Here is a 26,290-nt window from a genome sequence, read left to right as displayed (position 1 = left end):
CTGAATGTCTTCCCCTCTCTCTCCACCCTTATTTACTGTCAGTCATCTTACAAAACAAAAGCCACTAGTGCCGCAAAAATAAAAAAACGAATGAATACAGCTACTCTCTGAAGACCTCAGAGGTTTTTAGGAGAATATTAAAGAACAAACTGTTTCAAAAGGACCAAGACCAAGGAACACAGCAGACAGATCCTTGATAAAGTGTCAAGACATGGCTGTCCATCTTTACTGGCTGGCTGAACAAGGAGAGCATTATTCAGAGACACCGTCAAGATGCCCACGGTAAGTCTGGTGGAGTCGCAGAGATCCCCAACTCAGGTGGGAAAATATGTGGACAGGACAATGATTTGTTCTGCATTCCAGAAATCTGGCCTTTATGGAAGAGTAGCAAGATGGCTCGAGTAATCAGGGACAAAGCAAACATGTGAAAGAAGGGGATTTGTTCGAATGAGACCAAAATTCAACCTTTTGGCCTACATACAAAACACCATTATGGACCTGATCTTCAAAGATCCTAAATAAGTGGTGCTAAATTACTTGTACAAAAAATAAATTGCACAAGAGACTAAGTGGACGTGTTGCGCACGATCTTTAAAGATTGTGCGTGAAATGGATAACAGGTGCAAAAGAGGTGCGGACCACCATATTTAAATGAGGAAACTGAGTGTGCTTCTGGCTGGCTGCTACTGACCCGAGCGAAAAAGTAAACAAGTCCTCTCTGCTGTGTTGCTTGAAACATGCAGGGGTTGTTGCGCTACATTAATGATCCAGTTGCTGATTTTTAAATTTAAATTGAACATTTATGTATAGAAAAAATATTTTTTTCCAATGATTGTACTGAATTCATTTTGTTTGTTGTGGCAATATTTTAACAATATACAATGTGTTTGATTGTTGAAATTGTTTTTTGGTGACACAAAGTAATTCTTTTTACTGTATAAACCTTCCCTTGTCAGGATCTGGAGTTTTTGTGTGTGTGTTTTACTTTTGTTTACTTTGTTCACTTCTCAGATGGTGCTGGAGCTCTCAGGTGTGCTGGGTGACAGGTGCGACTAATCTGCTGATTGCTTGGAGGTGTACTTAAGCAGGAGGCTACCGGCACTTCAGCGCCAGAGTGTTTGCCTTCAGTGGTACAAGCTTAAGCCACAACTAATCTTTGCTTTGTGCTATGCTCTTAGTAATCTTCATTTGTGCTCCTTTGCAGGTTGTTTTACCTGAATCTTCGGATAACCCTTTTTGATGCCTGACTTCGCTCTCAGCATTGTTTTGCTGTTTTGGATTTTTGATTTCTGGAGAAAGGTCTCCTATTTTTGCGGATTAAGATCCAAGATTCCTGTTTACTTTGTCTGGACAACAACCAGCTGGCAGCTTCCTGTTTACACCGTCATCTGAACCTTGGCATAAGCGTAACCTGTTCACCCTCCAACGCAAGTACCTCCATTCTGAACTCCTCATCATCCATCACAGATCTCTCAAGCCTTACCAGTGAAATTTCTGTGCCGAACACTCGAACTCCGAATCCCTCAACCGCCCCGGCGGTTGGATTACTCCAACATAGTAAGCTTCATCTCATACTTATTAATCATGTTTAGTGTAGTGTTTTGATTTATTTATTTCATGTTTACTATAGCATTTCGATTTACCTGCTTTTTCTCTTTCTTTGTACAGTTGGCGATTTACCAGTTCCAGCACATTTCCCATTTACCTTTGTAAAGTAGGTGAGTGGCAGACCACTCACCTACTTGTAAAGAACCCAGACTTAGTCTACCTGCTACTATCATTCTTAACCAACAGACCTTGAACTTATCTGCCTAGGTGGATTCAGGTTGTGAACAGAACCTAATAGATTCTGTGCTGGTTAACAAGGCCGGAATCGAGGTAGAAACTCTCTCATCTGCATGTTCTGTTTTAGCTTTAGATGGTCAAAAATTTCAACGGATAACTCAGCGCACCAAGCCCTTAGAACTCGTGTTATCAGGTAACCACAGGGAAAGGATTTCTTTTTTCGTATTTACAGTATCTCAGAGCTCCTTAGTTTTAGGTTTCCCTTGGTTACTCAAGCATAATCCTCATTTAAATTGGTCTGAGCGATGCATTGAATCATGGTCTTAGTTGTCATTCCACTTGTCTCCAGTCAGCTTTTTCCCCCACGTTTCCCCGAGTCTAATGGTGAGGAGGATGAGACACTAGACTTGTCTCACGTTCCCTCTGAGTACCATGAGTACAAGTTTTTAGTAAAGCCAAGGCCCTCTCTTTACCTTCTCACAGACCCTATGACTGCACTATTGATCTACTCCCTGGTGCCCCTTTACCTACAAGCAGACTTTATAATATCTCCCGACCTGAACAAAAGTCTATGGAAGACTATATTAATGAGTCTCTTTTGGCAGTTATCATTCGGCCCTCTTCTTCACCCCTTGGGGTGGGGTTTTTCTTTGTGGGGATAAAGGACGGATCTTTACGTCCTTGCATCGACTATAGGGGTTTAAACCAGATTACCGTTAAGAACAAGTACCCTTTTCCACTTATCACTTCAGCTTGGAACCAGTTCATGGTGCTACAGTTTTCTCTAAGTTAGACTTAAGAATCTGCCAGGGGGATGAGTGGAAGATGGCCTTCAAGATGCCACTTGGTCATTTTGAGTACCTGGTCATGCCTTTTGGTCTGTGCAATGCCCCGGCTGTATTCCAGGCCCTTGTAAATGATGTGCTCAGAGACTTCCTAAACATTTTTGTGTTTGTGTACTTGGATGACATCTTAATCTATTCTAAAGAAATTGAGGAGCATCACCGGCATGTTTGCCAAGTTCTTCAGCGCCTCCTGGAGAACTGCCTATTTGTGAAGGCCGAGAAGTGTGAGTTCCACCAATCCTCTGTTACGTTTTTGGGCTACATCTTAGACAGGTACACTCGGACCCAGAAAAAATAAAGGCGGTATTGGAATGGCCTGTACCAGATTCCCGCAAGGCTTTGCAGTGGTTCCTAGGGTTTGCCAACTTTTATAGGCGCTTCATCAAGGATTACAGTCTGACAGCAGCCCCACTTACTGCTTTAACCTCCTCTAAGATTACATTCTCCTGAACGCCGGAGGCTGACAGAGCTTTCCGAGCCTTAAAGAAGAATTTTCTCAAGCTCCCATCTTAGTTCACTCAGATTCTTCTAAACAATTTATTTTGGAGGTTGATGCTTCAGACATTGGGGTTGGGGCGGTGCTGTCACAGAATTCAGAAGATGGAAGGCTACATCCTTGTGCCTTTTTTTTTTTTCCCCATAGACTAAATAACACTGAAAGAAATTATGATGTGGGTGACAGAGAACTATTGGCAATTAAACTAGCCTTAGAGGAATGGCGTCATTGGGTGCTGAGCATCCCATTCAGATTTGGACAGATCATAAGAACATGGCCTACCTTCAGTCAGCCAAGACACTAAATCCACGTCAGTCCTGTTGGTCCTTGTTCTTTTCTCGTGTTGATCTGTGCATCTTTCAGACCTGGCCCAAAGAACAAGAAACCTGATGCTCTCTCCAGACAGTTCGCAAAAGGTGATTCAGAAAAGGAACCGGCTCCAATCCTGCCTCCCAGTTGAACTGTAGGGGCACTCAGGTGGGAGGTGGAGGACATTATAGCCAGGGCTCAACAACACAAACCCGATCCCGGCACGGGACCTCCAAACCGTACCTATGTTCCTTCTAGTGTTCGCTCTAGACTCATCCATTGGCTTCATACAGCAAGGTTTTCAGCACATCCTGGAATAAGCAGAACTACAGCGCTAGTTCTGAGAAGATTTTGGTGGCCGTCTGTACATAAAGATGTGAGAGATTTTGTTCAAGCCTGCACTACCTGCGCCAGGAACAAATCAAGCAACCAACCACCCGCTGGCCTCCTCCAACCTCTCAGCATCCTAAATTGGCCATGGTCCCACATTGCCTTAGATTTTGTGACCGGCCTTCTCCTCTCGCAAGGTATGACCACTATACTTACGATTGTAGATCGTTTTTCTAAAGCATGCCATCTCATCCCTCTCAGAAAACTCCCGGCACTTCAGACAGCCAGGCTCCTCACTAAGCATGTTTTTCGTCTGCATGGGATTCCTCAGGACATTCTGTCTGACCGTGGACCACAATTCATTTCTCAAGTTTGGAAACAGTTCTGTTTAGCTTTAGGGGCCAAAGTCTCTCTGACCGTGGGGTATCATTCTCAATCTAACGGTCAGACTGAAAGGATGAACCAGCAGCTGGAGTCCACTCTACGCTGTCTCACGTCCACTAATCCCAGTGATTGGTGTTCATACTTACCATGGATTGAGTATGCTTTAAACTCGCATGTTTCTTCAGCTACAAGACACTCCCCCTTTGAATTCATTGGTTATCAACTGCCTCTGTTTACAGCAGATGAAAAAGAGATAACGGTTTCCACTGTTCATCATCATGTTCGCCGCTGCAGGTCCATCTGGAACTTCACCATCTATGCCCTCCATCGAATCGAAAAACAAAAAAAAGGTTTCGCTGACCGGAAACGTAGACCAGCACCACAGTATCGTCCTGGACAAAAGGTCTGGTTGTCAGCACGAGATGTGCCTCTCAAGTCCATGTCCCGGAAGCTTTCGCCACATTTTATTGGACCATATGAAATAGAGACCACCTCTGTGGTTCACCTTTGTCTTTGACAATGTTATTGTCAATAAGGCAATGTGTTTTGTTTAGTGACAAGGTTAAAGCATACAGTCGTTTTTGTCAATGACAATGTTATTGTCAGTAAGGCAATGTGTTTTGTTTAGTGACAAGGTTAAAGCATACAGTCTTTTTCACCACATGGCCAACATAAAATGTTACTTTTTCACCTGCTAAAAAGTGATTTAGCATCCAGTTTGCAAATGAAGTATTATTCTGCCTTATAATATTTTATTTATTTCCTATTAATTATATTATCAACATCACAGCACAGTAGGTCCTTTACATGATCAATGTCCATTAAAATTACAATTAACAGGCTGTGTGTGTTCTTCTCTGGCAGATCAGTTTTGCGCATACCTCTGCATGATCAGGTTTGTGCTTCAGCAGCAGGTTATCTCACTGACAGCGATGGTGCGCTGGAATGATCCAGACGCAAGAAAACAAGGTGTTGCAAGGAGTTTTATCATAGGAGATATGTAATGACTTTTGTTTGCGATTGGGTCCAAGTCAGACCTTCGACAATCCTACATAGTATCCTCCATTCTTCTTATTTTTATTTTTATTTTTTTTTGTCAATCCAAATCTGTTGATACATGTACAGAAGATTCTCTCTCCCCATCATCTATCATTCTATCTATGCCTCCTTCTGGCCAAAGTGACAGCAGACATTTTTGCGTCCCAGTTAGTACCTGCATTTCAAACATGACAAATCTAGACGCAAAAACAGCACCGCAACCCGTTACAGGTTTGATAAATCCTATTGCTGGTGGTAAGGTATTGCATTTGCATATCCCCATAAATTTGCGCGTTTGGGTAATCATCATGTGTTATGCATATTCATGACGGCAAACGCACTAAAATGTTTGCGCCTGCTGTTCCGTTGATTTTACACACACAGCCTAATTAGCAGTTGGGTTGTAGATCAGCTTCCTCAGTGTTTGCTTGTGGTTTTGTACACACAAACCTTTTGAAGATCAGGCCCATGTGTAGTGGAAAAAAACACAGCATATTACAATGAACACACCATCCCCATTGTTAAACATGGTGGTGGCAGAATCATTCTGGGGTGATGCATTTCTTCAGTAGGGGCAGGGAAGATGGTAATTGCACTTAATTGTGTATACAAGGATGTAACTGAATATAAATGCATTGCAAACTCCTAATACTTTAGTAAAGCTTATAAATTACTTTTACTTCACAGGTTGACAGTGATTTGTGTTGTTCTATAAAATGCATTGAAGTGAGCACTTACTATTGGTCCTTATAAGCCTCAGTGTCACTGTGCAGCTCAGCTGTCCACAAATATTAAATTTGCTAGGGAAAATGAAAACATTGTTTTCATTCAAAGCAAAAAGTTGACAAGAATAAAAATAATTATTTGAGGGGTCACATTTTACAGGGACTGCATATTATTCCCCCCTTGAGTCCCTCATCTCAAAAACTGGCATGTAGTCCCACATTTTGAATGGCTTTTTTTCCCAAAAGATCCAACACTGCAAGACAGGCAAAACACTCGGCCTAAATGCAGTGGCTGTAGAAAAAGCAAGGATGACTGCTACTGAAGAAGCTGTATTTAATGTCAGCCAAACTCTGCACACATGGCATGAGCACAGCATAGCATGCTAGTGTCTTTGTTGCCCAGTTATTGTTCAAGTCAAAATTTGGAATACCCTCAAAAATCAGTTACAACTATGCAGATTTCAGTCAAACATTATATAAACTATCAGAAAGAAGAAAGATGGAATACCAATATAACCAGAAACAAAAATGGAGCACACAGTGGTACAATCAGAGTGCAACAAATTTTTTTCAAACTCAGAGATTGATTATGTAATACTTTCAACATTTACATCATGTTCCATAGAAACAGACTCCTTGTCTTACAGCAGATTTTTTCAATCATGCTACGTGGCATTGATAGTCCACAAACTAAAGTAAAGAGACGGGGAGATGACAACAGCTCTAGGAGCCTCAGTGGAGACTTTTTAAAATTATCCGTTCCTGTCAGCCTCAATGGGACACATCAGTAAATCTTTTTTTTTTTACTCAGTTCTAACAGAAGCACAAATTCAGAAAGCTAGTTTGTCCAACTATCTCTCATGTTGACATATCTTCTAATTGAGACAAAAAAAATAGAAAGTTTGTTAAAAATAGTTGAATTATACATTTTTCTTAGCATTTTGTTTATTAAAAGAATCAGGAATCAACAAAATCAGGAATCTGTTTCATGAATGACAGGGGAGGTGTTACACTGAATGTTGGATGCCTTGTGTGCACCTGTGAAGATATCTGGACACATTGCAGGAGAGCGACCATCTTTGCCGTTGTAGAGATGATGGGAGGAGGTGGAGCTCTGGATCTGCTGCATGGAAAGACAGTCACTCAGGACATCCTGCTCCATGGTCTGGCAGGGCCGCAGCTGAGAAGCACAACAATAACAAATAAAAAAAAGAATTGCTTTACATTTCAAAAGAAATACATGTATTTGTTAAGTTTACACTTTCTTAGAAAAATCTCTTTAGTTTCTTTTGATTTTTTTCTTTATGGTAAAATTAGATTAATATGTTAATGTCAATAAAGTTTACATTGATATTGTCTGTAAAGAAAAGCTAAAGGAAAAACCATTTCCTTGATTCTTGATCTCCTTATCTATTATGGTTAACTGACCTCTGCTTTATTCACAGATTGCTACATTTGTGTTGCTGCCCTTCCTTTTTTTGTTCTATGCCTAATGATCACCTGATGAAAGTCTTTCGGTGCCGGTAAGTGGTCAAACAATTGTTAACTGAACTAATCAAAAAGTAGGTCAGGCTCCAGTCAGTTGGAGCCACTTTAATCATTTGGCATAGAGATTATTAAATCTTCACCACAAACAGAACATCTGCATGGCATGGCATGAGAATAATTAGCATTAATATTGAGTTCTTGCTTCAGTATTTATGGCATCTGAGTTGCAACTCTCATGCTGCTGAATTTTTCAGCATGTCCAAAACATACACTCACCAGCCACTTTACTGGATACACCTGTCCAACTGCTCGTTAAGGCAAATTTCTAGTCAGCCAATCACATAGCAGCAACTCAATGCATTTAGGCATGTAGACATGGTCAAGACGATCTGCTGCAGCTCAAATCGAGCATCAGAATGGGAAAGACAGGTGATTTAAGTTACTTTGAACGTGGCGTGGTTGTTGGTGCCAGACGGGCTGGTCTGAGTATTTCAGAAACTGCTGATCTACTGGGATTTTCACTCACTACCATCTTTAGGGTTTACAGAGAATGGTCCGAAAAAGAGAAAATATCCAGTGAGCGGCAGTTCTGTGGGCGCAAATGCCTTGTTGATGCCAGAGCTCAGAGGAGAATGGCCAGACTGGTTTGAGCTGATAGAAAGGCAACAGTAACTGAAATAACCACTTGTTACAACCAAGGCATGCAGAAGAGCTTCTCTGAACACACAACACATTGTACCTTGAGGCGGATAGGCTACAGCAGCAGAAGATCACACCAGCTACCACTCCTGTCAACTAAGAACAATAAACTGAGGCTACAATTCGCACAGGCTCACCAAAATTGGACAATAGAAGATTGGAAAATCGTTGCCTGGTCTCCACAACATGAAAGCATGGATCCATCCTGCCTTGTATCAACGGTTCAGGCTGGTGGTGGTGGTGTAATGGTGTGGGGGATATTTTCTTGGCATACTTTGGACTCCTTAGTACCAACTGAACATCGTATCAATGCCGCAGCCTACCTGAGTATTGTTGCTGACCATGTCCATCCCTTTATGACCACAGTGTACCCATCTTCTGATGGTTACTTCCAGCAGGATAACACGCCATGTCATAAAGCACAAATCATCTCAGACTGGTTTCTTGAACATGAGAATGAGTTCACTGTACTCAAATGGCCTCCACCGTCACCAGATCTCAATCCAATAGAGGACCTTTGGGATTTGGTGGAACAGGAGATTCACATCATGGATGTGCAGCTGACAAATCTGCAGCATCTGTGTGATGCTATCATGTCAATATGACCAAACTCTCTGAGGAATGTTTCCAGTACCTTGTTAAATCTATGCCACGAAGGATTAAGGAAGTTCCAACGTCAAAAGGGGGTCCAACCCGGTACTAGCAAGGTTGTACCTAATAAAGTGGCCGGTGAGTGTATGTTGCAGCCTGCTTTAGCTGGTGATCAAATTACATCTGCTGCAGTAGTAGAAAGGCAAGGTTGAAGTGTTTTTTACTTAGCCATGCATATTTCTACAGTATTGCAAGACAAAACAGATACACAACATTGTCATCATAGTGTACAGTTGTTAGGAAACTTAGGGAAATGTGTGGATCAGTGCATCAGCTGATTGTGTTACCTGTTTTATAGTTGTTTTTTTTTTTACAGTTTTGATTATCTATTGTAAAGTTACACATTGAGATTTTTGCACAATTGAATCCCAGGATTTAACATGAATGGCCATGAAAGGCAAAAAACAAAACTACTGTATAGGAGTATCAGTATTCAAATTTGAGTTAAAGTTAGATTTATCACAGTTGACAAATCTTATAAAATTAAAGTCAATAATGACATAATACTTTTAATCTGTGGTTTGACAAAAAAAGGAACTGACAAAATTAATAGAAACACATCACTGTTGTGTTAAGGGAGAAATGTGAGTTAACTTCAACCAAACCTGTACTGTTTTTTTAGAAGGCTCTTATGATCTAAATATTTTGTAATTTCAGATAAGTGGTGAAAATAATTTTTAACACATGCTAGGGCAAATACATTCAGGTTTAATCATGTGCAGATCAATCTGTTAACTTTAAAATCTAAATTCTACTATAAATACTTATGCTAAATATGTCAGCCTATGTGAAATAGTTTGTTTATGAGAGGCGTTTCTTTAAATAGTTCTCACAAATGAAATACCTGACAAAACAGTTAAGTCAAATATAACTTTTATTTTACAAATGACAGAAAGGATTGCCCATCAAGTCATTGTCATTCTGCCAATGTTTCCATCTATCCTTGAATCCAGTCTCTGTTCCGCCACAAAAATCAGTTCAACGTTTTGATTTTGTGGTTGGAAACATCCTTTATCTGCATCATTAAGACTTCCACTCTTAACGTTTTGTTTATCCGACAGAAATCACCGACAAGGAGCCAAGTGGGCAATCGCTTTATCTCTGCTTTATGTTAGATTGCTGCTGTTCCCACAAGAGATTTCCTAACATTTTAAATGTGATTTATCTTAACAGTTTTACAGCTGGCATCCTACATGTTTGGTTTCATTCTCTGTGTCAGTAAATGTGTACACATGAGCCCCCCTGGGGATTATTATGAGCGTCCTGCAAAGCATTCATCACATGTAATTGAGGCTCTGTTTTCCCCACAGCGACACTCTTAACAGTTTGCTTTTCTGGGACAACTCCAACAGTGGAGTAAGAGCATTTGTTTGACAGTTGTCCATAACATCTGGGCCGCTGGGGCATTCTGCGCTACAGCTTATTAACAATGCTACAAGCACACATGTGTTTCCCCTTTTACAATGCAAAGCAGAGGAACACATCATCCAACCTGCCACTATCTGACCCTTTCCATAACAATGAGCTCTTTCTCTCTGTTTTTTAGCCACTTCCAGGCAGGGAGAGAACAAGCTTTCTGAACATAAGCACGATGAAATGTGGTCAACCTGATATATTGCAAGGGGAAATTATTTTCAAAGACACCTCCTCCTCTTCCTCCTTTCTAAATCAACCTGCATATGAAGCCCATCTAAACAGGGTGAAGTGTATGAACTGGTGTTTTTCTCATCAGCTTTAATACTTCATCAGAATTTGTAAAGCGTATTGAAATAGATTGGTTTCCTAGTATGAACATGACTTTTATGTGTAATCCATGCATTTTCAACAGGGCTAGGGTCAGGACATTGGGGAGGCCAATCAAGAATCCTTCACAGACTCATTTGGATGTTTGTATGTTAGTTTAGGATTATTGCCTTGTTGAAATGTCCCCGTCTGTGCAAATTTCTACTCAAACTCTCAGCCACAGATGAAAGGAAATTGGTTATACTGTTCAAAAACAACCCCGAAACCACCAAGGCTCAAGACTATCAGAAACTGGAAGATAGTGGGACAGTATTACCACTGTCCACAATGAAGCACATTTTCGATCAGTACAAACTGAGAGTCTGGCAACTAAGAAATAGAAAATATTCTTTATTGTTCCTCATTGGTAAAATCCAGGTGTATCAGTAGCAAAGTGAAAGGCAAATGGACTGGGGCATCCTAGACACCACTGGCCTTCCTGATGAGCTTATCTAACCAGTTCATATCAGCTGTGAATAAGCTGCTGCTCCAACAGACAGCACCATGGAAGATGGCTGATGCTACCTGAATCGGCCTTATAATGTCTTTAGTTCTTTCTTACTAATTATATTATCAACATCAAGGCACAGTGGGTCTTTTGCATGATGTGTGATTACAGGCTGTGTGTGCTTGATCAGTTAGGTGCGCATTTTGCCAGGATCAGGTTTTTTCTCGTTCAGCAAATGACCACTGACAGCGATGTTACGCTGGAATGATGTTGAATGAAGTGTTGGAAGGAGTTTTACCAAAGGAGAAATATCATGGCTTTTGTTTGTGATTGGCTCCAAATCAGAGCTTCGATAATCCTACATAGAATCCTCTATTCTCATCTATTTTAAATATTTTTATTTTTGACAACCCAAATCTGTTGGCACATGTACAGAAGATTCTCTCTACCTGTCATCGGTCATTCTATCTATGCCTCCTTCTGGCCAAAGTGACAGCAGACATTTTTTGTGTCCCAGTTAGCACCTGCATTTGAAACGTGCTAAATCCACATGCAAATATTTTGCGTGCAAACCGTTTCAGGCTTTGAAAATCGCATTGCAGGTTGTAAGGGATGACATTTGCATATCCTCCTTCCATGAATTTGCACCTTTGGGTCATTATCATATGTTTTGCATATTCATGAAGGCTGACACACTAAAAAGTTTGCGCCCGCAGTTCCGCTGATTTTGCACACGCAATCCAATTACCACCTTGTTTGTAGATCAGCTTTGCTGACGCAAACAGGTTTGCGTGCGGTTTTGTACACGCAAATCTTTTGAAGATCAGGCCCATAGTCGTCCTCACTTGTGATGAGGCTGACTATGGCAGAGTCATCTGAGAACCTTTGTAGATATCAACCTGGGGAGTTGATGGAGAAGTCTGCGGTGTAGAGCGTGAACAGGAATTGGTGCCAGCACAGTTCCCTGCGGGCCACCTGTATCGCAAACCAGCCTGTCAGGGCCAGTGAGGAACACTGAGACAACTGATGCTCCCCCCTTGACACCTTTAAGTGGTCGCTCAGAAGTCAAGGCTGGATGGTATTAGAAGCACTGGAGAAATCAAAGAACATGATCCTCACAGTGCTTTCAGGCTTCTCCAGGTAGGTCAGAGCTTGGTGCAGGAGGTAGATAATGGCATCATCCAGCCTGATGCCAGGTTGGTAGTCGAGTTGTAGCGGATCCAACGAAGACCTCACCTTGGGGCAAAGATGCCACACAGGAGGTCTTCCACAGCTGTGGTACTTTCCCAAGCTTCAGGCTTAGGTTGAACACGTGTCCCATGATGCCACACAGTTGATCTGCCCAGCACCTCTGGAGTCCCGGCTCCAAAATGTACAAGTACAAGCTCGACTGAAACACTCAGTGGACCAACTGCCAAGTAAGGTGGTGGTAGCATCGAGCTGAGGGTCTGTCTACAAATTCTGATAAGAAGAGTTAAATAACCAAACAACTATACCAGAGCCATGTTATGGTCAACCAAAAGCATTTAGTGTCTCTACAACTTGCTCAGTAAATGTTTGTCAAATATGTATTAGTTGGGGTATATGTACTGTATATATTCGAGTCTGTGTAGATTGGAAAAAGCACAATGAATTTAAATTGTCGTTATGTTTTGTTTGTGCCTCAGCCCTGAGAAAATAAACTGTTTAAAACATTTTGACATTACATAGACAGCAGAATTTACTATCTTTTACAGTTTACACTTAGAAGTACAGAATTAACTGGAGCCAGCCTGAAATATGTCCAAATTATTAACAAGTAATATCAAAACGGAGCATAAATGTGCTAGCGTTAGTTTACACCTCCATCTCCATATGTTAAGAAACAATTAATAAAAGCTTTCCAGCACGTTAATTAAGGTTGGGACAAAATATGTGTCATTGTCAAAAGAAATGGAGTATGGCATGTCACAAATACGGATGTGTGACTATGCATAAAGGGCCTTGGTCAACCAGGTAACCAGTGAGCCAGCATGTGTAACAGTTTCTTTGTGGAGATCATGCAGGTTTACAGGATTACCATTAACCCTGCAACACCACCACCACGTCAGCTAGGTTCTCATATCAAAGAGGCCATAGAGAAGTGACTATTTGCATTTATATAAATTTGTTCATAGGAACCTTAATTCCTCTCAAACCACAAGAAAACAAATTCCTCTGGTCTGGTGATCTGAAGAAACATGAAGCCACAATTCCTAACCTTAGCACATGGGATCATTTCATTTATGCTAAAAAATAAGTTTGGTGTTGTCTGTTATTTTTAAAGGCTAGACATTTTTTTTTAAAATCTTAACATTCATTTTCTTAACCATATATTTAGCTGTATGGTAAAAAAAAAAAAACTGTCAAATGAGTCTGAAACTTTAGGGGTGTGACAACTTTCTGTCTCTAATATTAGTTAAGATGCCAGCCTTAAATATTTGTACTGACATGTCACAATTTGTAGAATTCATGTGTAATGAATTATTTTGCATTTGCTTGAAATGAATGCACAACAAAGTAAAAGCAAGCAACACATGTCTTGTGGTCACAAATAATAGATGTTCAATCAGATGCAAAGTGCAAAATACGGTTCAGCTGAGTCCGAAATTGTTCGTAACCCTAAATTATTTAGGTTGAAATTATTCTCTTAATTTAACCACCTCGTTTCTTCTGAGTGAAAGTGTTATTAATAAATTGGTGTGGCCCAGACAGAGTGCCAAATCTGATAGAGAAACTGTGGATGCAGCTCAGGTTGATGGCAAAGAGGCTTTCCAACCTCAAAGACTTGGAGCTCATCACCAAAGAACACTAAAATACCAGTGCAAACAAGCAAAAATGCTTGTCAGCAATTACAAGAAGGGTGTTATTGCTCTAATGTCAAAAAATATGTTTCCATTAATGACTGAGAAGTGCATTATTAAAAATAATAAATTAATAAAATGTAAATAATCGCCAAAATTAATCCCAATTTACAAAATTAATATTTATTTTAGATTATTTAATAATCATTTTAAAACTGCCTGTCTTTTTTCCAATCAGAATAAACTTTCTTGGTTAAATAAAAACCTTTTATCTAAATCTACCAGGAGTATGATAGTTCTAAACTGTAACCTATCCTACTACACTGCTGAGCCATGCATAGTTATTCTCTTTGCTCACCATGACAGTCTCTCCTACCTTTTTATGCACCTGTTGCTCTTTGGCCGAGTGGATTTTGACATGCTTGCGTAAAGAACTGGGATCCGTGTAGCGTTTGGTGCAGCCAGAGATCTGACATGCATATGGTTTCTGTGAAAACAGAAAAAATATTTGACATGAATACTTTTTTTGTGTATTATATATATATATATATATATATATATATATATATATATATATATATATATATATATGGAAGGAAAGAAAGCTAAAGAAAAAAGTACTGAAAGCCCAGTTAAAATAGTAAATAAGAAATGTGTTGGAGAAAAGGGAGAGTCCTACCTTTCAGCTGAGACAGACACACAATTTGAAGAAAATAGAAGGTGAAGAAACAGAATGAAAAGAAAAGACCATCAGAGATATTTTAACACAATAAAATCCTCTTTTAAAATTCACAGCTGATTGAACTATATTCAATTTCAAATGGAGTTACATTGCACACACAAAACTGATACTGCATCATTAACAATGTATACATATTTAAAAAACACTGTCTGTTTGGGAGAATTCACAAAATTAGCAAAACAAAAAAGTTCTAGTAAAGCTTCCACATCAGATTTTGTTGATTAATGGAGCGTTTGATCAAATTAAAGCTATCGTCATTAAGTTTATAATCTAAGTGGGCTTGTCTGTTTTTCTCTGCGGTACAGCCAGCCTGTAAAGTCAGAAGTCACAATAACAATGAATTTATTCTCTCACATTCCTTTTTGTCATCTTTAAGCGCAACTGGCATTAAAGTGTAATGGGAAAACCCCTGTAATTAGCTCTGCCTCTACCAATCAAATTCACCTTCACTTTAATGTTCGCTAAGCCAAGTTACACTCCATTTACAGTGCAGAAACATGAGTAGAGTAAATAATCCAGTACACTTTCTGACTAAGGTAAGAGTCACTAAAGCATAAAAAAGTGTTTCTGGCCAGACCGATGGCTGCAGCATGCTTAGTGATGGCCTTAGCTGTGAGTTAGAGTGAAGTCATCAGCATCTGGGTCCCTGTTTGCTGTATCATTTGGCCTACTGGGAAAATGTGGGTGGAGGAAGAAATTCCTCATCTACTAATGAAAAAAAAAAAAAAAGTCAGCATTAATTTTTGTTTTTCTGTGAGTTCTGAATGTTTTGATGGGAAAAATAGGGAGCGAAAAAAGAAAACTTGCTAGCCAAATGTCACAGGAATGTTCCGATAAAAATGTAACGTCATGTTGAGCTATGCAAAGGCTCTGTCTGCACTGATGAAGAGTCGTCCGCCTCAACAACATAGAATGCCATGAGCGAAGTTGGACCTCTTGGTCAAATAATTAAATTCCAAAACATTTGAACTCTTTGGGGCAATCGTGGGCAGTGTATAGAACATTAAACTTTCAACCCAATGGTGGTCAGGCAATAATAAAAGATGAAAAGAGAGAAAAGCAAAACAGTGACATCACTGCAAAAAGTATCTTGCTCCTCCCTTAAAACGTAGCACACTGTAAATTTTACACCCTTCATCCCAATGCACACACAATATACAAAATAGGGGCTCATAATAAACAAAACTCATACTTTATTATATGAAAGGACATAATATTTCTCTTAACTTCACATTGAAACCCATGTAAACCTGTTTTTTAGATGTGCCAGCAAACAGCAAGATAGCAACAATTTCAACAACTTTTCAGTAAACTCTAAGAGAGATTTTATTTTCCTTTTCTGTACATGTTAATTACATATTTTTGCCTACTGTGAAAAAAAATAAATTAAGGGTAGATCTAATAAGACAGTTAACTCGATTGGAAAGAGCCCATCAAACACCTTGTTTTGTTAAATGTACACACATTGACACTTTAATCTCGTACTCATCATCTTTCGCTTTATCCGGGACCGGGCCACGGGAGCACAGACGTGAGATGCCGAGACGTTCCTCTCTCCAGACACCCCCTCCAGCTCCTCCGGGGGGAGCCCAAGGCGTTCCCAGGACAGCCGAGAGACATAGTCCCTGCAGCGTGTCCTGGACCGTCCCATGGGCCTCCTCCCGGTGGGATGTGCCTGGGACACCTCCTGAGGAAGGCGTCCAGGAGGCATCCGGTATAGATGCCCGAGCCACCTCAACTGGCTCCTCTCGATGTGGAGGAGCAGCGGCTCTACTCCGAGCCCATCCCAGATGGCCGAGCCCCTCACCCTATCTCTAAGGGAGTGCCCGGCCAACCTACAGAGGAAGCTCATTTCAGCCGCTTGTATCCGGGATCTCGTTCTTTCAGCCATGACCCAAAGTAGGAACGTAGGAACGTAGACCGACCGGTAAATCGAGAGCTTCGCTTTTCGGCTCAGCTCTCTCTTCACCACAATGGACCGGCACAGCTCCCCCATTACTGTGGCAGCCGCACCGGTCCGTCTGTCGATCTCCCGCTCCATTCTTCCCCCACTTGTGAACAAGACCCCGAGATACTTAAACTCCTCCACTTGAGGCAGGAACTCCCCTCCAACCTGAATGCTTTAATCTTTTAACATTTAATTATTTTTAATCTTTTTCAAAATTGATAAAGTGTAATATTTATTGCATTAAAAGTATAAATATGCATTTTTCTCTAAAGAAAAAAAAAAAATCCAAATTAATAATGAAATAAAAGTGCTATTTATTTTGTCTTTACTATGGGTTTGTTCATACCAGTTAAGCCCTGTGTTCATCTTCTCCAAATACTGCACTATATGGGGTTTGGAGGATTTTTTTCCAGAGCCTAGTGAATAAATGACAATGTCAAATTTCTGTATGCACAGAGCAGGAAGTTTGTTTATTTTGCAAGCCTAAACTGTCTTCGTACACAGAATTATCCGAGATAATTTAGGTGCATTTTGTTCTGGAACAAACCCAAGCTAGCTTGATCAGGTTGTTATAAAACATTACTAACACATAGTCTGCAAATGTCACTGGCTAACAACTCATGCGCATCCTTTCACATTAAAATGTGCGTGCAGCACATCCCCTGTCAGAGCTGCGGTCTGTTTAAATGAGACAAATATTGCATGGATTCAAAACTCGAGTCTCAAGTCTTTTTTTTTTTTTTTGTAACTTAAGCACACCTTGAGTCTGACTCTGAAACTCAAGCCTATATCATTGGACAAGTGTGAAAGTTTTTTTATTTTTTATTAAAATGATTTTATTTTTTTTTACCAAAGTGTGATAAAAACCTGGAATTTATTATAAAATATAGATAAATTTAGTGAGGCATTTATTTTATAGGGAGGAAAAACAAACATCCCAAAAACATAGTGGGAGCAAACCACTCATTTACTCCATAACTATGTTGGCATGGGAATGGCTGTCAAGTAGGCTATAAGTTGGTGTCGGTACAGCCCACATATGGGTGACAGCGACAGATGACTCAACCGTTCCGCTACCATACTGTAGGGTCTAAAGAAACAGGCACACCTCTGTTTTAGCTCGCATCCTGAATCCTAGTCTTCTTCGGTGGGAGCTGCAATCCGCCCTAATGGTGCCAATTATTAAATTATCTGCAGCATGTCACTGCTGAGGAGGGGCGTAAAAAAACGCCCCACTGTTTCATTGATTTATGAGAAATTGAACTCTGTCAAAATATGGAAATAGCCAAAGAAGCTTGGCAGTAGAATTGAAAGTAGTAAAAGAAAACGAGGAAAGAATCATACACCAAACATGCACACTCACATATACTGAGGTTTATTTATTGCTAGTTACTCCACATTTAATTGTTGACTTTTTAATATGACTTAATTTCAGCTTGTGTTTCACAAACAAAAGGAGCCTGTATCTGAGAAACTGCGATTGATTTTTTAGCTTATGTTAGCAAACCGACCACCCAGGTGATTTTCAGCAGGTCAAACATGAATGTGAGAACAGACTTTGTTTTCTGACCGTGTCCAGGTGAGTGCGCTGATGCTTGGCTCGGTCACTGGAGTTGCTGAAAGCTTTCTGGCAGCCCGGGTGCTGGCAGAGGTATGGCTTCTCGCCCGTGTGGCTCCTCAGGTGGATCTTCAGGTTCTCCAGACGGGAAAAGGCTTTGTTACAGCCCTCAAACTGTGGGAGGAGGAGACATTGCTTACAAAAAGTAAACAGGGGAAACAAACTGACGTATGTGTGTCTGAGGGGCTCAGAAATAAGTTTTCTCTCCTTTTTCTCAATCTCATGGTGGCTCACACGGATAGTGTTCATTCTACGAACCATACTGACTGAAGAAATTACATATATAAGAGCAGCAGAGGTGTAACATTGAGCACTTCTTTCCACAGCTCCTGAATGAAGCTGCCAATCCAAGACTCTTAGTGAAAACCAATGTGCATCTGTGCTCCCGGCCTGTCATGTTAATTGCATGGGAAACTGGAGCACGCCATACAGTATGGTGTCGTTTATTTTGCCGTAATGCATAGCGGGAGATAAGTGTTCTGCAGTGTATAGTCCATTAGACTGACAAGTGACAGTGACTGTAAACAAGCTCATATCTGACCCAGGTTGGCTCATTCGATCCTAAGCACTCACCCAATGAGCACCAGAGATTTGTTAAGTAGTGAATCATTCATGAGGCTTCTCATGTATCCACTTCTGGTCTTTTAAAGAAAATGGAAAACTAAACAAAAATAAATCGCAGTAGGTGAAAGTGGTATTCACTGTCAAAACCATCTAAATGGATTGTATGTTAGGAGCGATAAAGTTTTTGGGGAGGAATAATGAGGAAAGTTTCACTCAGTATAATTTTAACAACAGACAAGTGCCCTATTTCAACAATAAATTTATAAATGTAAAAGTTGAAACTCAAATACCGTATAGATTAGTTACACACAAGGTGCTACATTCTGAGATTTTAAAGTTGTTAATTTTCAAGATTATAGTTTACCACCGATGAACACATAGAGTTATGGGCCTACTGAAAAGTATGTCCATGTATACAGTATAATATATGCAATCAGTACTTGGTAGGGGATCCTTTCCCATTATATTCTGAGCCTATCCACTCTTCCTCCAGACTCTGGAACCTTGACTACCAGATAAAATACAACATTTACTTTCACCTGAGCAACAGTTCAATCCTAAACTCAGATAAGATGCTTCTGATGTTGCCTCTGATTCAGGAGCAGCTTAACACAAGGAATATTTCAATTATATCCCATGTCCTGGATACATCTGTATATGGTGGCTCCTTAATAACCAACTCCAACTGCAGTCTACGCATTCTGAATCTTCAAACACTTGAATGGGCTTTGCTTCATAATCCTGCCAAGGCTGTGGTTACCTCTGTTGCACCTCTGTTGCCTGTGCACCTTTTGCTACCACATATTTTATTTCCCCTCAACTTTACATTAGTATGCTTGGATCCAGCAGGCAGTGAGCATTCAGCTTGTTTGGCAATGACCTTCTTTGGTTTACCCTCCGTATGAAGGGTGTCATGGACCAGATGCTGTAAAACTGTCAAATTAGCAGTCTCTTTGGTGATTGCGTAGGCCATAACATAAAATAACAGTTCTGTGTTTGAAATATGTTTTATTCCACTTGAGTAAGATTAACATTTTTTAAGAAACTGAATTTAGGGTTTTCATTAGCTGTAAACTATAATCATCAACATGAGCAGAAATAGACTCTTAATAAAACATGTAGAGACTTGATTAGTAAATACAGACATGGATCAGATGTCATAATCAAGGTATACAATGGATTTAAAAAATTGATTGTTAAACGTTAATTTTTTTCATTCCCAAGAAGTCATTTTAATTAGAATTGCATTGAATGTACCAGAGTGACCGACTGCATGGAGCATAGAGTAATACAGACCTGCCCCTGCCCTGCCTGTTGCTGTGCACTGCCAATCAGCTAGTTGAAAAAAGGCTACCAGAGTTTTCCCTCTAAAGACAGAATTGGCTGTTTGGAAATGTTTCCGGTCTTAGAAAACAGTTATTGTGTAAAAAGGAACAGAGCTGACTAATTAACCTGCTGATGTCAGCTTGTTATACTCCCAGTGTTACTCTATAAAAGAGAAAAAACAACAAAACGGTTTAATATTTTGTGCAGAATATACATAATATTAACTTAATTGTAATAATCCATAAGTTATATGTTTTAAAAAACACAAAGGAAAGCAGTCCATCAGACCAACAATAAAAATTTCTTGTTATGCTGATCTCAGTAAATATAAAGTTTAGTTTACATGTTACTGCTGAAGCTCAAGTCTATTCTGTCCATTCTCGTCTGACAACAGGTCAGGTTACAACTAAGGACAGAGAAGCAGCATTTTTCTAATGGGACTTCAGCTCTCTCTTAGCTCAACACTCATCCCCGGCCTCCTTCATTCACTCAGGCAGCGCAGGTAGGGCTTTCTATTCACCGAGGCTCCATTTAAGAAAGACGAAACCTAAGCCTGTCATGGTAGAGCCGTTTTGGGTGACAGTGCTCATCTGTGGGTTTTTGAATGTGACGGTGCAGCTCAGTAAAGAGTCTAAATCTGTCCAAGCCAAGCAACGTGTCACACTCCTCCACAAAATGTTTACAAGGAGTTACAAATTTAATGAGTTTGGAAACAAAACTTTCTTTCAAGGCGGTCAGAAGGATGCTTCTTTCCCCCGAAAATAAGCTGCATGTAAAAAAATTATGCTGAGCTTTTTAAGGGTAATTTTACTCAAACAAACATTAATGTGCCCATACACAGTACAGTATGAGGGCTTGTTAGTTCTTCTAAACAGAAATAAGCTTGAAATTTTAAAATCCTGTCCAAGTCCTGTTGGATTTTGATGTTGCCAGGACCTGACATTTTGCTGCAAAAGAACACCAGCCCTCAGAGTGAAATTCACATGTGCAATAAGTCTTTGAAGACCTGCATAATTTGAGTGGATATTAAAGAGGTTGGATTACATAAAAGCCAAAAGGTGGAATGTAAAATGCATGTCTAAACTGTAAAGTATAGTTTGAATACTCTTATGTGTTTTATTGGGATCTGATGTGACAAATAACACAATATATGAAGTGTTTCAAAAATCTGAACAATGTGTGGTGCATTCAGCCCTACTGAGTCAATACTTTGTCGAGCCATCTTTCGCTGCAAGTATTTGCCCATTCTTCTTAGCACAATAGTCTATAGTCAGTCAGATTGGATGGAGATGGTCTGTGAACAGCATTTTTTCTATTGTAGCTCTGGCTGGTTGTTTAGGGTTGTTGTCTTGCTGTAAGATGAACCTTTCCTCACTATCAAGTCTTTATTGCTCTAACAGATTTTTTTTTCCATTTTGTATTTAGCCTCATCCACAGTTCCATTAGCCATATCAGCTTTCCTTTCCCTGCTGAAGAAAAGTATCCTCACAACATTTCCACCCCATACAGTGTTTTGCATGTAGGTCGAAAACTTCAATTTTGGTCTCATCTGACCATAGTCCTTCTGCATGTGTCCTGTTCATGGCTTGTGGCAAACTGCAAGCAGAGTTTCATATAAATTTCTTTCATCAATGACTTTCTTGTAGACACTTTCCCATAAATCCCAGATTCATGATGTGAAGGACTTATAGTAATAATGTCAGCATATTCTCCCATTTGAGCATTGGATCTCTGCAGCTTCCCCAGAGTTACCACCTCTTGAGTGTAATGCTCCCCTTGCCCAACCAGTCAGTTTGGTTGGATGACTTTGTCTTGTTAGGTTTACTGTTGAGCCATATGCTTTTCATTCTCTGATGATGGATTGAAAAATATTGCATTAAATTTTAAAAGCTTTGGATATTGTTTTTTAACATAACCCTGTTTTTCAATCTTAACAACTTTATTCCTGATCTGTCTCTTTGGTCTTCATGATGCTGTTTGTTTGCTAATGTTTGCTAACAAACCACAGGACATCTGAATTTATTCTGAGGACATAAAGTTTATCTTTGTTTACTAATTAGGTGGCATCTGAGGGCAATTGGTTGCATTAGGTTTGATTTAGGGTTTTCAGAGAAAAGGAGTATAGATTCAAGTACCTGCCACACGTTTCAGATTTCTTAGTTGTAAAACATACTTAAAACAATGTATAATGTTCCTTACATGTCACATTTCTGTAATACTGTGTTGTTCTGTGACAAAAAAACAACAACCCACAAATAAAATACCTTGAAGGATTTGGTTACAACGTGGCAAACTATAAAAAGGTTTAGTGGATACAAGTGCTTGTAAGGCATCGTGTAATATATGTGGTGGACCATGAAGCTGAAAATTAAGTTCTGGAAAACAAACGAAGCTTTTACTGAAGAACCAAAATTGCGTTCTTATATATAAAGGAATAATTGCTCTTTCACTTAAACTAATTTGAGGATAAATTAGTAAGAGGTCCGTGGAGAAAAACCGTGTTACTCATGTAGAGCGTATTATTGATCCGAGGACATAAATTGTGGGGAGACACTCTGAGCCTGACGTTTTCCTGGCGGGTAAAACATAAAACCCAATAAGGCACCAGCATCTTCAGGAATGGACGTTACCCAGAAACGCTGCAGAAAAATAAATCTGTCCTAAAGTAAACTATTTTAATGCAGCCAATCTGGTGGCCTAAATTACTTCATTTAGAAAGTGTGCTGATTGTCAACTTCATTTTGGAGATTTGTTGTATTACAGTGCTGTTTAAATGAAATACGCCACTCCTGCTGGTACCAAGGGAAGAAAGAGTGCGTAATAAGAGTCTCCATCAGGGCATACCGTATGTGGTCCCATTTTGTCAACCAAGACAGTTATGTGTTTTCTTTTTTTTTTCACCCGACTACACTAATCAAAGTTACAGCTATAATGATGATAAAAGCCTCTTAAAATAACGTGTACATTTAGAAGCATAAACTGTGTGTCAGTAAGGTGGTACACCATTCATGAGGAGCGGACTCAAATGTAAATTGTGTGGAAAGCCGCACGCAATTTAAAGTGGTATAAACAGAGAGCTGGTGGCTGACAGATGACTGGTTATACCTTTGATATTACCTATAAAAACAGTTTAAACTGTGCTAATCACATTAATTGCTTTAAACATGTTTAGTTTTCCTCTCTGAAAACCCTCCATCCAGGGTAAACCAGGAGGCTGCCACACGAGGGGAGCGGCACTGGTGCTCTGGAGGGATTTCAGGCCCATTTGACACCATCCTCAGTCCTGAGTGGGTCGCTCAGCAGCTCGGTAAACATTGGGGATGACAGCGGGGTAACGACACAAATGAAGGCAGCGAGAGCAAGGGTTAAAAACCTGGGACAGGCGGCTGATCACAACAGACAGATTATGGACTAGGCGTTCAGGGGAAAGGTGGTGCGTCACGCTTCAGGCCTTCAAGGGAAATTACTGCTGACTGGCAGGGAAAAGACCAAACAGTGTCATGAGTAAAAGGCAGCAGTGTAGGACTCCGCTCAAAGGCAGTGGCTCATTAGCAACCTGCCGGAGCTGCGGGTGATGGGAACAAACCAGCCGTTATGGACGGCTGCTGGGAGGAATACAGCTGCTGACATGTTTAACAGAAATCTGATTTAAAGTGTAAATGAATGACGCAAGAAGACATATGTACACGAAGAGGATCAGAAGACATGAAGAGGCTTATCTGTTGAAAATTAATGCCTGTGACATGCAGTAGTTGCTGCTAGTCATTGAATTAAGATGTTTTTTTAATTTAATTTTAGGTTCCAGGATTTTATCTTGTAAGTAACTGCTTAGGGGTTGCAACAGATTTAAGGCATTCATTTGGCATCTCCTTCAACTTGATTATATTTCTGTGTCCCCTTAACGTTGGAAGGCTTACCTTTTGGGAAATAATTCTTTACCAACTTTTTAATGTAAGAAAGTCAAACAACCAGCAAAATTTGCTCTTTGGTGCGCTCAGTAACTAGTCTGATTACAACTAGAAAGAAAACTTTTCTGAACATGTTATGAAGTCAATCACTGCGGCAAAACTCTCATCAATGTGGGTTGCACAGCTTTGCATGTCTGACTAATCAATAAACTACAACTGGTTGAAGGCCATATTGGATTTTAAGGTTAGGTTTGTGACAAATGTTGTGTCCCATTATATATTTGTTGGCGAGAAACTTGAATCTTAGAATTTCTGACTTTTAGTTAAAAAGAAATTGAGAAATGTTCGAACCTTGGTTTGAAAATCCAATATGGCTGCTGTGTATGCAACACCGGATGATAGCTGCCATACATAACTGCCAATTTGCAGTTCTGACAGTTTTCATCTGAACAAACCAGTGACAACCTCCAAACCAAATAACCAAATGTTATTGAACATCTTGCTGCAGTGCTTTAATGCATACATTGTATTTGTGTAGTTTATCACAGTTAAGCCGATCAATGAGGAAAACACTTGACAGATAAGAGTCAAGGACTGTAGCAAAAATATAATTAGCTTACGTTGTTCAATATTGTGTATATGATTTAACAAAATCCAAACAAAACACTGTTGACTGCTGCAGATATCACTGTGTTTTTTTGTGTGACTGAATCTTAGAGAGGAAAATTATTGGAACAACTAAATTCAATGATTTGAAAGGGTTATCTCAATACCTTTTGCAATGTATTGTAACTGCCATAATAAATAATAAAAATAAAATAATGTTATTTTGGTGGAGGGCAAGTTGTGCTTCTGAGCAGTCAAACATATTGCATTGTGCTACCTCTGCCAGCTAGGTTTGGAAAGCATAAAATGCTGAGAAATACATATTTGTATTGGTTTGTACAGCTAATTGTAGTCAGCCTGGGCAAAGCACAAAAAAAAAAACAAAAAAAAACAAAGAAAATACAACTATAACTTTTCCAACAACTGTAGATCTGGCTTCTGATTAAATGCTTGTCTCCTAACTCACATTAAATCATTAAATGCACAATTAATTATGTTCAAAGGGTCTCCCATAAAGGAAAAACCTTCTCACAGCTTATCAGAAAAAAGCATTTTCTACCCTTTATACATCCAAGGTTCTTTACAGGAAAGTATGATAGAATAAGAATATGTAAGGTGCCACAGCTCAAATTAGGTTGTAAAACACAATAAGTTTAGAAAAAAAGATTTACAGGAAAGAGTTGGTTTATCAAGAGGAAAACCACCAACACTTCAGGATCTGTACAGAGGGGAGGAAGTGCAGCAGAGTGTCCCTGCAACGGATAAGAGGAACATATGCATTTAATCTTCCTGCTTCCAAATGCCCTGTGGCAACCACAGCAAAGTGCAGAAAAACGTAAATGGATGAAATTATATCCATATGATCCAATGAGACAAGCTAAGGGAAGGAAGGTTTCTCATGCACTTTGTTAGGATGTAATATTAAAGGCAGCTTAAGTAAAACATTCACATTACATAGTTTACACATATCATTTCCTTTCCACTGCACAGCCAGCCTTATCTTTTGTGGATACGCTTTTAATTAGTGGTGGGTACTTTTTCACTGAGGGAGAAAGTACTTTATACACACTTCTTCATCCGTACAGAGCCCATTTTCTTCTGTCGCCCATTTTTGTTATTCCCTAGTGGTTAAAATTGACCACAATTCCCCCGAAAATGTGAATACAAAAGGAGAAGGAGTATAGTCCAGTTGCACACAGTGCAAAAACTCAGCCATTAAATTGGTTAGAGGAAGCAGCCATGTAAATGTCCAAAGAAACTGCTCTTTACAACCTTTTTGCACTCATGCCTAAACAGCTTTTGGGTAAGATTAAAAACTATGTGGATGGCACAACAGGAAGCATTCCTATGATGACTAAATGGGGCTGCTTAGATAATGAGCCAGCAGAGCTATTTCCTTCTACCCAGAGACTGTTTGCAGATGGTTGAATATTAAATGTAGTGATGGATCTCAACCCCAAGTTTCTTCAACAAAGACTTGGTCAAGTGGTACCACCAATGCCTAATAACATGCCGAGGGGTTATGGAACTTAATTTTATATGATTTAGACTGCCCAGCCCCCCCCCCATTCAAAATGGCATACACCTCTGCAGCCCTGCATTAGATTAGAAGGCAAAAATGTAATTTCATTTTAAATGGGCTACCTGGAGTTTACAGGTTCACCAGGTTATGGGAAAAAGGAACACGGAGTTACATTCCCAAATAGAAAGGCAGTTGCAGTGTTTACTATTTTGAGCATAAGAAATCCAAATCTCCCCCTAACTGCACAGTCTTAG

At 39.8% G+C, this 26,290-nt stretch overlaps 1 protein-coding gene across 1 annotated transcript in view; it reads right to left on the bottom strand.

Annotated features, from left to right (window-relative positions):
• Nucleotides 1-26,290, bottom strand: part of LOC124874032 (zinc finger protein GLIS3) — a 111,088-nt gene that overhangs the window by 19,799 nt on the left and 64,999 nt on the right. Inside the window, exons 5-7 of the mRNA XM_047375177.1 lie at nucleotides 18,063-18,224; nucleotides 14,179-14,289; nucleotides 6,951-7,092 (exon numbers count right to left, since the gene is read on the bottom strand). Coding sequence (XP_047231133.1) covers nucleotides 6,951-7,092; nucleotides 14,179-14,289; nucleotides 18,063-18,224 — 415 coding nt within the window. The remainder of the gene's footprint in view (nucleotides 1-6,950; nucleotides 7,093-14,178; nucleotides 14,290-18,062; nucleotides 18,225-26,290) is intronic.

The sequence above is a fragment of the Girardinichthys multiradiatus genome, chromosome 9 (assembly GCF_021462225.1).
Source record: "Girardinichthys multiradiatus isolate DD_20200921_A chromosome 9, DD_fGirMul_XY1, whole genome shotgun sequence".
NCBI lineage: Eukaryota > Metazoa > Chordata > Actinopteri > Cyprinodontiformes > Goodeidae > Girardinichthys > Girardinichthys multiradiatus.
This window is presented reverse-complemented; position numbering and strand designations above follow the sequence as displayed.